Consider the following 12,646-nt stretch of genomic DNA (forward strand, 5'->3'; position numbering starts at 1 on the left):
CCTGAGATGGCAGGTGTGATTGCTTGTCTAAGTTTTTCTTATCATTTGGAAAAGTCCCAATATTGCACGACACTTTAAAAGCCACTAGACTGTAGTCAGTCACTATGAGATCTAGTTCTAAGGGATAATTAACTCTGAATCTTCCGTGGTACTTGAAGACTGTATGACAAGGGTAGGAAATCAATAAATGTTAGATAGAATCAGATGGATGGGCAGGAAGAAGCAGATGGGCAGGCAGACTCCCTAGGGAATAGTCCTACCTGTTATGATGTTGATATGGTCATTCGGTAAAACTATAAATCACAGGCAGGACAGTAGGGCATATAAACGCTAGTTCCATAATGATAGTTCACTGTTTGGTCTCAGTGTAAATGTGCCTAGGGCAAGCTTCTCCTCCAGTGTACCATGACACAGTTGTGAGCTACAATGTGGTTATAGGTGTGCTAGAAATATGGACCCTCTCACCTTTTGGGGTGGCAGAGAAGGGCTGGGGCACATGAACTCCCAGCCAGATACCATTTTCATTTATCTCAGTGGTCTGGACATACATTCTCATTTTTTTTTGTGAATGAAATCCATTGGGAAGGATTGATCTAGGGTATTGAGATTATATCCATGGTGAAGAAGGATTGATGAGAAAGAGAGTAGAAACAGGAAGATACTAGGCAACAACGAGAATGGAAGTTCCTAATATTATATTCTTTCTCAAATATTCTGGTCTTCAGCTCTCTCTCTTTTCTTTCTTTCTTTTTTTTTTTTTTTGTATCCCCAGTGTTCACTGATTGCCTGAAATATTTTCCTATAAAGAAAGCACTTTTGTCCTAAACAAAGCTTTTATTTCTAAACAAAGTCTCCTTATTTAGAAAGTACTGGCTGAATTTTAAATAATTATAAGACGCCATTTTGGGAGAATCATGTATTCTCCCAAATATATTTGGAGGATGAGCAGAAAATATATCCTGGAGGAAGTGTGAGTTGAGGACAAAGTGGCAAATCAGGAAAGAATAATCAGCTACCCAAAGATCACGTGGAGGCTAGAAAATCACAGCACAAATGAATGTCCCATATGACTTATGAGAAAGCAAAGTGGTTCAGGAGCAGTTCTTGCTTGGGTGCATAGTTTTTGCCTGGATAATCAAATCAATAAGGTCTCAGTTATTTGCTTAAAAAGCACGAGTATTTCTTTTTTATTCACATGTCACAAAACTGGTTAAACTTTCCCACTATGACTAATACAAAGTTGGATAAACACATTTGACCTGACCAAGTACTGAATGCTGGCAGGATACAGACCACTAAATGACAGTTTGAGCACAGATCATCTACGGTTATTTTTTATTTTATTATTTTAAATCTCTTTTGGGCTAAAATAGTTGTGGCCATCAGGATTATTTATAGACTATAAATCTATCACCCAGTAAGGAAAATGGTTAGAAAAGAAATAATAATGACAATTCTTCTCTCTTTCTTTAATCTTCACCTAAAACACAGGATATGAAATTAGAGTCATTATTTCAAACTGAGCATTCGTAACACTTTTCTCCCATCTGCCAACGAGAAGACAGTAATTTTTGTTTTGCTTTTAACCTTTGTTAGTTGGAGGTCATGTTCTTAGAATTTTAAAGTAAAAGCCATGAGAAAGCCAAGGGAGAAAAAAGAGAACTCTGAAAGGCCACATATTCAAATTAATCAAGGAAATAATATTCCTTAGTATTCCATGCTGTATCAAAGAAGCATAAGCTTTGGAGTCAGACACACTAAGACCTGAATCCTAGTTGTGCCATTTCTCTGTGTCTATAGGCTATATACTAAAACTTTGAGCCTCATTTTCCTCACCTATAATATCTGAGATACTGCCTCCCCTTCTTAGGGTGGTTCTGAGTATAAGGTAATATGTATAAAAGTGCCAGGTATGTGACAGGCATACAATAAATTGTGTTTCTTATTTCTTTAAAGAAACAAAAAAATTAATGTTTAAAAGGAAGATTTTTCATTTAATTCTGGATGCATAATTATTAGACAATGATGATTATATCACTTCTGATTTATAATTAATAAACTCTGATGTATCTCGTGTGTGTCTTCATTCCATTTCTCATTGCTCTTATTTTGTCATGATGCTACTATTCCTGGCTATATAGTCTCTTGTGAATAGAAAAATAATTTACTTAAACATCTTCATATTTAAAGTTCCTCCAAAGAATATAACTACAAATTGAAAATAAGAAGAAAAAATTCTATATGAATTAGTGAAATTTGTAAAAAATAAAACAAAAATTGATTTTATAGATACAAATGATTATGAGTCACATTTCAGTTAATATACGTGGTTCATCTAATACAATGAAGATGAGGGAAAAAATCCAACAATATCTAAGCACAATCTGGAAGATATAGAGTTATTTTTGTTGAATACTTATCACTATTTATGAAGTCATTTTTTGAGGTTAAAGTACTTCCGTCATTAGATAACTTACTCTTCGTCCTTTAGGACCTTGGGTCCCAGGTGGTCCTCTTGCCCCAACATGACCCTACATATTGAAAAATTTTTAAAAATCAGTTATAGAATTCATAGGAATGTTATCACAATAGTTATAACCTTTCTTATGACATGTAATTATTTTAATGTCTTAAAACAAAATTGATTAGTTTCCTTAAAAATATGCTTTATTAAATGAATAGTATATTTCCCCACCCCACTCCCACCCCCAATATTTTGCTTTTGAGATATTCTACTATTTGGAAAAATTTTATTTCTGAGTGTTTACACTCCAAACAAAGAATGAGTAGCTTTTAATATTTACTAACCAAGTAGTTTTCTGGAGGAAGATAACACGGAGTGATGGTGGAGAAAGATACCTACTCAGCCAGACTGACCAGTCTAATCTGCCTGGTTCATCAAAGAAGCAATAACTATCACTGCAAGATTTTTTCCCCATTATTCTAGACATTTATGATAACCCCATAACATACAAATAGATTGTCTTCTGTTACCACAAAAAAATTCACAAAATGTTTCATATTAATTTGCCAAAAAAACCCAGCCTGCAATGAAGATTAAGTTGCTATTTATTAAGTCAATTATAATGAAATTATTTTTATGTCTATAGTCTTCAATAAAGACAATTAAAAAACAAAATTTATTTACATAACATTAGGTAGACAAAAACAGTGTACTTTTACAGGATCTCAAATTTATTTATTAGCTTATATGAGTAAAAAAGACTGGCAACTGTGCCCTAGATCAGTCTTCCTAATTTTAAAAGTTAAACAGCATGTCTTTCAATATACAGGGCTTATATTCAAAATAGAAGCTTCACAAAACAGCATAAGACATTTCTGATAAGAAGAATTCTGCTGAGGGGATCATAAAGGCTAATCTGTTTCATATTAAGTTCATAAAAACTGTCAAATTTAGATAAGCAAACATTATCCCTTGAGACAAGGTTTAATATTCTTTCTCCAAGCAAAAATGGAGTATCTTGAAAACTCAGTTTTTGTTTAACAAAGGTATATTCTCTATGAATTGTATCTGCCTGAAAATATTTGCAAATTCATACAAAAAAAAATGTGTTGAAACTTATGCTTATGATTTGTTCATCCAATTGATCTCATTTCTTGATTGCTGACCCTGTTTTCTTATATGTGGTTATTCAAGAGAAAGTTTAAATGTTTTTTAGTTTTAGGTTCCAGAATTGAAACAGGTTGTACTGTTAGAAGTGAGCTGAAAATAATATAAAAAGTATGGTAAGGAAGTTCAAGATACCATGATAACATTCTAAAGTGTTTTGCATTGATTAGTGAGAGCCTCCATCAGTTTAGCCATTATTTATTTTGCATAAAAATAAAAAATATAGCATAATCAAAGTGGTAGATTAAAATTTAAATAATCATTCTAGAAGAAGATATAAAATATTTTCTGTACTTACAGGTAATCCCAGTGAACCTATGGGTCCTGGAGCCCCAGGAGGACCTGGATATCCCTACAATTTGAATAAAAATAGGAAAGATATAAATTTTCCATCATACTTACTTATTTTCATTGAAGAAAACCCGTATAAATAAAAAGTGTTAATCTGATAAGATCTCTCTTTCCTATTCAAGATATGAAGCCACAGAAATGTTCTACATGTAGACAATAGAAATAAAAAATGATTATATAGAAGCTATGTATCTTTTTATTAGAAAGTCTTTGTCTAGAAAATTCACCAACCAGAATCACATATTATAACCTATTGAGAAGAGAACATTCATTTATCTTCTGTAGTTTGTGATATATAATAATTATGAAACTATCGCTTTCAGAGGTCATAGACTTCTATGATAAAGGAATATGAATGTGTACAAATATTCTAGCCTGTCAAATTTTATAAGGACCATATTTTTTTATGGCATTAATAATGATTCAGTGAATGTCTTACCAGGTATTAATTCCTGAAATTGATTAGTTTATGGCTATATTAAATTTCCTAGCTGACGACAACTGGAGATAACAAAACAAACAAACAATCTCTACCCAAAAACCCTTATATTGCTTTTCTGATGATATAGAAGTCAAAACTAAAGAATAACTTAGGTAAAATGATTTTTTAGACAATATTTTGTGCCACCAGATCCATCACAATATATTTTCTAAAAGCAAGATTCTTTTATTGATAAAAATACACTCTAGTTCCTCTCACATCTAGAAATTTCTGACCATGTCACCTGATTGGTAAACTTTTTATGGAATATAGCACTCTGAAAGCTAACCTGTTTAAAGGAGGAAAAAAATTAATGGAAATTTACTATAAAATAGCATTTTTCACTTACTAAAATTTGATTCAAGGTGATTTAATGTCTAGAATGCCTTAAATTTGTTATGTTCTTTAGAAACATCTTTTAAATCACTGAGTTCTTACCATAGCACCCTTTTCCCCTTGAGGACCTAGTGGACCTGGACTTCCACGCTCTCCCTTTAAAGCAAAGAAAGAGGAGAAACACTGAGTCATGTTAATTAGTCATGACTGAGCTAAGCCTAGACAAAAAAAATTGTCAGTCAGAATCATTACTTACATGCATACTTTATGCTAATTTTCAATAATTTTTAAATGTGCAAATTTTAAATTTTACCCTAAAGTTGCTTGATTTTTAATACAATAAAATCCTCTTAATATGCCTTTCAAGGAACAAAATAATAAAACTTTTATTAAAATGAAGACAATAGAAATTATAACTAAACAGGATTTAAGTTGATCATGGATCATATGCTAAAGCTTTGTAAATAGAAATGCTTATAATTATGTGACATATAAAACATAAAAATAGTAAAAGTCAAAGCATATTGTAAAAAATCTGTATAACCATTGAACAAAATTTTATTTTAGCAATAATTTTGGAGAATCATGATTATCAAATATCCCTAGTAGATTAAAAGAACTAAAATGATTAATATTAAAATTCCCAGGATTGTCAAAATCTTAGTGTGGAAGATTTGACCTAGCACAGAAGTAACTAAATTAGAATGAAAAAATTATAAAACTATTTACATCGTTTGAACTGAGATCATATCATATTTGTTATATTGTTAATAAAAAAAATCAATAAACATATATTAAACACTTTGAAAGTACTAAGTGTGAGTTAGGAGAGATATAACAGAAATTTGACTTAAGAGTCTACCCTCAAGTAATTGGAAACATGACATTAATGAAGATAAATTAATTACATGACAATTAAATTTTAAGTTGTGTGGTACTTATTCTAAGTTTAGGAAGGGAAAAAGTCAGGGAAGACTAGAGAAATATGGGAAGACTTCATGGAGAAAATGGAAATTTAGTTGGGTTCTACAGTTTGGCTTCGAATACAAAGAGAGAAGGAGAGAAGATTCTCTAAATTAAGAAAACAGTAAGAATAGGAATAGGAACATGTATATCATATATGAGACAGAGGACAGACAAGGGTTTATAATGAAGAATATTAGAGAAATTTTTGGATAAACTGATTAAGCCAAAATTATGTAGTATCTTGACAGCAGAGCAGAGGAGTTCACAGGGTCAACAATAGGGAGCCAATGAAGGTTTTTCAAAATGTTTCATGATAACCCACAGTCTTCTGCTTATAGTATGAAGAATGGATTAGAGGATAGAATGGGAAAGGTTAGAGTCACTATGATAGAAGGCAAATTTAAGATAAATTGCTAAGAGTATGTCTGGGAGGGTGGCTTTGGAATTACTATTAGAAAAGATGAATTGTAAAGAAAAATCTCTAAAACTTACTAAACGATTGGGGATAAAGGACGTAGGAAGAGAAATTCAAAGATAGGTTCCCTCTAGAAGACTGGAAGAATAGAAATAGGTATAAAGCACATTAATAGAAATAAGACAATTGAGAAGAGACCAGTTTGAGTGTGGGAAAAATACTAAATTTAATTTTAGATGTTGAGTTTGATTTAAATCAAAATTTTCAGATGAAAATGACTAGAATACTATCTAATTACTATTTATCTCTACTATACTATCTCTACTATACTATCTAAATACTATCTATCTCTAGTCTTTTTTCTACTTAAGTATTCGCAATATTAGCCTTGTGTAGTAATTGCACTAGGTTATCAGGTTTACAATCTATATTCACCAAGTCAGGTTTAAAAGAGTAGTAGTTTATTACCTAGTACTAGTAGTTGATTATAAGATTCCATTCAAAAATAAAAATTTTTAAATGTCTTTGTTGGTTTCAAGTTGAGATACATTTATTTTTTAAATAATTATTTTAAATTTAAAATTCAATGTGTAAAAGCCACTCTCAAGGTAATGCTTTCTATGTAATCTTTAAGCAAATTACAATTGCCATGACAAAGCCAAAAGATCCATGAATAGCTGCATACTAGATTCCAAGTAGAAATAAAGATTGTGACTGAGACTTAGACATGAATAAAGCTATACCTTATTTTTCTCTTTCAAAGCTCCTTCATTAGGGGGCTTGCTCTCATAAAATAGATTCAAATATTTTCTAGTCATAAACCTAGCCCACCAGTTTCATCTCCTCCTCAACTACATAAATACAACTAAAAAATACTCTGCCCTTTAAAAATTAGAAACTTATATGATATTAGCTATATTTCAATATATTTAAGAGATTCAGTATAGGTAATGTGTTTGAAATCATGTGTGATTTCTAATTAACGTAAAATAACATATGAATGTCTATCCTTTGAGTATAGCTTAGAAATCTCACTACTGAACAAAATAATGAAAGAAATTACCTTTTCACCAATGCTTCCAATCATCCCTACTTCTCCAGGTAAACCAAGAGGTCCCTTTTTGAAAAAAATATAACAGAAAATACATATATACTGCATTGCTAGCACAGCATCCTGCTTTTAAATAATCTATAATCATTACATATCATTCCAACTAATTCTAAATATATTCCTCTTACAAGAATTAATCTATTCAATCAATAAAAAAATATACATGAATGTCTAACATGTTACAGGCCCTGTGCTGTCAGGCACTGAGTTTCAAATTCAAAACACAGTCCCTGTCCTTGTGGAATGTGCGATCAAGTGGATCTTATAAAAATCAGTATTCATAGCTTCTTTTTTTCAAAATTGAGGTATAATTGACATACATTATATTAGTTTCAGGTGTATAACACAATGACTCAATATCGTATACACTGTAAAACGATCACCACGATAAGTGGAGTTACCATCCATTACTATACAAAGTTACAAATTTTTTTCTTGTGATGAGAACTTTTAAGATTTATTCTCTTAGCTACTCTCAGATATGCAGCACAATATTATTGGCTACAATCACCACGTTATACATAACATCTCCATGACATTTGTTTTATAACAGGAAGTTTGTATGTCTTGACCCACTTCACCCAGACCCCCTCCCCTTTGGCAACCATCAATCTGTTCTCCGTATCTATGATTTCTATGATTTTGATTTTGTTTTGTTTTGTTTTTTTAGATACTACATATAAGTGAAATCATATGGTGTTTGTCTTTCTCCATCTGCTTATTTTACTTAGCATAATACCCTCAAGGATCCATGTTGTAAATGGCAAGATTTCATTCTTTTTTATGACTGAATAGTATTCCATTGTGTATATGTGTGTTTCACATCTTTATCAATTCATTCATGTGCATTCTGTTGATTTTTAAATGAAATATTCTGTACATATCTATTAATTCTATCTGATATAATATGTCCTCTAAGGATGATGGTTCCTTATTGATTTTGTCTGGATAATCTATCCATTGATGTAAATGGAGTATTAAAGACCACTATTACTATTGTATTGCTGTCAATTTCTCCCTTTAGATCTGTTAATATTTGCTTTCTATATTTCGGTGCTCCTATGTTGGATGCATAAATGTTTATAAATATTATGTCTTTTTGTTGGACAAACCCCTTTATCATCATGTACTTCCTATCTTTGTTTTTTACTATAATTTTTGTTTTAAAGTTGATTTTGCCTGATGTTAATGTGCCTTCCCCAGATTTATTTTGGCTTCAATTTGAATGAAACATGATTTTCCATCTCTTCACTTTTAGTCTGGGTGTCTCCTTACATCTGAAGTGAGTCTCTTGTAGGCAGAATGTAGACTGGGTCCTGTTTTTTTAAAATCTATTCAGCCACTCTATGTCTTTTGATTGGAGAATTTAGTCCATTAACATTTAAATAATTATTGATAGGTATGTACTTATGCCAATTGTTTTTTTCTTTTCTGGCTGATCTGTAATTTCTCTCTGTTCTTTTAATCTCTTGTTCTCTTCCCTGTGGTTTGACAACTTCATTTAGAATTATGCTTACCTTTCATTCTCATCTTTTGAATATCTACTACAGGTTTTTGTTTTGTGGGTATCATGAGGCTCACATAGAACTGCCTATATATATAACAGCCTATTTTAAGTTGGTAGCAAATTAAATTTAAACACATTCTAAAACTGTATTTTTACTTTCTTTTATTTTGTGTATCCTTTAACTAATTACTGCAGTTACATATATATATATTTTACTATTTTTGTCTTTTAACCTTCATACTAGCTTTATGGTTAATCCACTACCTTTACTATATATTTGCCTTTACCAGTGAGATTTTTACTTTCATATGTTTTCCCATTATTAATTAGTATCCTCTCAACAAAAAATGAAGAGGATAGTTCAAGATGGTGGTTTGGGATGATTCTGAACTCACCTCCTCCTATTTACATACCAAATCTACAGCTACATATGGGATAATTTCCTCTGAAAAAGACCTGAAAACTACCTAAAAAGCTCCTCCACAATAAAGGATAAAAGGGCCACATCAAGAAAGGTGAAAGGCTAGAGATATGACGTTACTCCCTCTTCCCCTTTCCCCACATGGTGACCCGCAGTTGAGAAGAATCTCACAAATATGAATTTTCTCTCTGAGAAGAGAGGGGTTCATGCTCCACATCAGGCACCGCAGCTCTAGGGACCTGCCTTGGACAGATAAGCCCCTGAAATGCCTGGTTTTTAAAAACCAATGGGGCTTGTGTGCAGGAGACCTAAAGAGCTGTAGGTAACCGAAATTCTTCTCTTAAAGTATTTACATACAGACTAGCTCACCCTGGAACCTTGTTCGAAAGCAGCAGTTTGAAAAGCACCTAGATTATATGTGACGGAGATTCATTTTCTAATTTTAAGGCATCTCCACAAGAGCATAGGTCTGTTGAGATTCTCTTGGGACAGTGGCACTGGCAGGCACCATTTTTTTCACTCTCCCTCTACCTTGACAGCACTGGTAGGTGCGGGCAGTCAGAGCACTCTCTCACTGTCCCACTAAAGCCAGCAGAGCTCTCCCTCCCCTTCACTAAAACTGGCAGGCACACCCTGGCCCAGCACTTTCCCATTGCCTTGATAAAGCTGGCAGGTATGCCTAAACCCTATACCCTCTCATTGCCTTGCTAAAGCCAGTGGGCACGTGCACTCCAAATAGGGTATGCCCCTTGACTGTCTGGCTCTAGCGGCCAGGGGAGATTGTATTTCTGGGACCCATGGGACTAAAACAATCAGAGAGACAATTATTCACAGGATACCACTCCCAGGACATTGCACAGACAGCAGATTGAAATATACCTCCTATTTACTTGTCTTGGAACTTTGGCATGAGAGGTAGGCTTCAAGTTTGCCACATATCTAGCAGTTACAAAGGTGTTCTCAGGGAATATAAGCCAGGGAACACCATCTTTGTACTCTCCCTTGGTCTTGCTATTGCTCACTGGTACCTCCTGAAAGAAGCTTACACACTCATCTGGAGCCCCAAGTTTTGCAATCATTGCCCAAGGGAAACCTTCAGATGGATGGGTTTGGAACACAGCAGGGTTTACCATTGTGATTCCATGAGACTGTATATAGTTGCATACTTTAAAAGCTACTGCCTGGCTTCCAATTAACCTGAACTACTTGGTCATTGAGGTTCCTCCCTTTGGAACGCTGACAGATCTCGGCACACTCTCAATAACTGGGACTTATCAAGAATAAATCAAGCTGCTTAGACATTGTCAAAAGTTCATGAGACAACCAAGAGTGAAAGCAAGGTTGAACAGTAAGTTTATCTCCTACACAAGGCCATTCCTTCAAGATTGGAGTGGTAGCTATTTAGTCTAATACACTGAAACGAACAGAAAGTTGAGTAAAATGAGGAAACACAGGAATACGTTTCAATACGAAAAAGTAAGATAAAACTCTAGAAAAAAACTTTAATGAAATGGAGATAAGTAATTTACCTGATTAAGAAATCAAAGTAATGATCATAAATGTGCTCATCAAACTTGGAAGAAGACAGGATGAACACAATAAGAACTTCAAAAAGATACACAAAATATAAGAAAGTATCAAACAGAAGTCACAGAGCTGGCATAAGAAGTACTGAACCAACTTCTGGTTTAGGTTGCAAATCAACTTGTTCAATAAATGCAAAATGCAATGAAGAAATTAAATTAAACACATATTTATTTGCCTCTCTAATAGGCCCTATGCTAAGAATTAAGTATACGAAGATGAGTAAATATAATAAAGGGCTCATAATCTAGTAAATACGCTAAGGTCAACACATATTTTTTATAAAATTTGTGTAAAATTCTACATAATGCAAAGGCAAGGAAGATTACATCTGGTTGAGAACATCAGGGAGGGCTTTACAGAGAAGGTAGTATTTGAAGTATGGCTAACTATTGATGAAATAAAATTGTGAGAGTGTATTCAAAGTAGAAGGAATGATTTGAATAGAAGGTAGGAGGTAGCAAATGATAAAACATTTGGTAAACATAAAGTGAATCCAGATTGTCTGGGATACAGGATATGTGTAAGAAATAGACTGGGATAGGTTGGTAATATAATATTGAGGGCTTTGAGTATCAAGTGAGAAACTTGTGTTTGGTGTGTACAGAAGAATTTGTGGACATAGAATAATTATTGTTGGTTTGAGTAAAGGAGAAATGTAATCATATTTGTACTAGAAAACACTATGTTCAATGTGTGGAAATGGAAGAAAATGGAAAATAGGGTTATTGGTTAGAAGCTACTGTACTAGTCTATGTTAAATGTAATAATACTTATGACAATGGTATCATGATTAAAAGAAAGGGAGAGGCCAGTGTTTAAAGATGATGAATTAGTCATGGGAAAATTGTGTCTCTTAAAGACTCTATCTTGAAATATTTGTGAGTCCATAGAAAAGTCAATTGAAACCATAAGAATGACTCGGTATGTAAAGCAACAGTAGAAGAGAAAGAGAAGAGAATCTTAATGAAGATTCTTTGGAGGCAAGAGGTATAAAACAAAAAGAGGGGTCAGGAGAATTAGAAATGTGCAAAGAGGGTTTAAGGAGTAAAAAGTTTCAAGGAGAGAGAAATCAGTGTTACATATGTAGGGTTGAGAAGGAACAGCATTAAGACAAAGTCACAGAATTTAGGAATTAGAAGGTTAGTGGTTACCTCTAAGAACAATTTCAATAGCTTTTGTATGTTTAGATATAAGTTTGCCAAAGAGTTAAGAGAGTATGGGTGAGGAGAATGTAAGAAAAGTTGTGTGAATTATTCTTTTAAGAAATTGGTAGCAAAAGGCTGGAGGTACAATAACTGCTTGAAAATGCAGTTTGCAAAATGATTGTATTCAAAATTTGTTTTTTTTTCTGTCTCCCAAATAAAAGAAATTCATCTACAATAGAAAAATATTATTCTGAATAGATGGAAATTATATTCAAAACCTACCTTCTTACTCTGTTTTATAGAATGAATTTTTTTAATGGGTTAACAATATGGACAAATCCATCTTGATTGGTTGAGAACCTATACAGTTTATCAGAGAGAAGATACTGGTGGGTTTTATCTGGCCCCAAGGGCTATGATTTGGCCAGTTCCCTGTCTCTAGATAGCTTCCTTGTACAGGGAATGCTTTGTGAGTGCAGAACTCACAGCTGGGAGATGTGTGCTGGGAAAAGTTGCCCTACAACCTCCTCTTCCTTATTAGCTAAAACATTGTTTAAAAGAACAAACTATATTGCTATGACTTATTCTAATTTTATCCTTGAAACCTCAAGTGCCACATATGTAAGTGAGAGCCAAGAATAAAATACTGCACTTTCAAGTTTAAAGTGTTTAAATGCAAATTATGTGTATATGGA

At 33.1% G+C, this 12,646-nt stretch overlaps 1 protein-coding gene across 7 annotated transcripts in view; it reads right to left on the reverse strand.

Moving 5' to 3' along the window:
- COL24A1 (collagen type XXIV alpha 1 chain) overlaps positions 1–12,646 on the reverse strand; it is a 290,158-nt gene that overhangs the window by 109,724 nt on the left and 167,788 nt on the right. For all 7 annotated transcript variants that reach the window (XM_036235919.1, XM_036235902.1, XM_036235897.1 and 4 more), the window contains 4 exons: positions 7,244–7,297; positions 4,902–4,955; positions 3,930–3,983; positions 2,478–2,531 (listed from right to left, as the gene is read on the reverse strand). In XM_036235919.1, the coding sequence (XP_036091812.1) occupies positions 2,478–2,531; positions 3,930–3,983; positions 4,902–4,955; positions 7,244–7,297 (216 nt within the window). The remainder of the gene's footprint in view (positions 1–2,477; positions 2,532–3,929; positions 3,984–4,901; positions 4,956–7,243; positions 7,298–12,646) is intronic.

The sequence above is a fragment of the Rousettus aegyptiacus genome, unplaced genomic scaffold (genome assembly GCF_014176215.1).
Source record: "Rousettus aegyptiacus isolate mRouAeg1 unplaced genomic scaffold, mRouAeg1.p scaffold_m13_p_1, whole genome shotgun sequence".
NCBI classification, from domain to species: domain Eukaryota; kingdom Metazoa; phylum Chordata; class Mammalia; order Chiroptera; family Pteropodidae; genus Rousettus; species Rousettus aegyptiacus.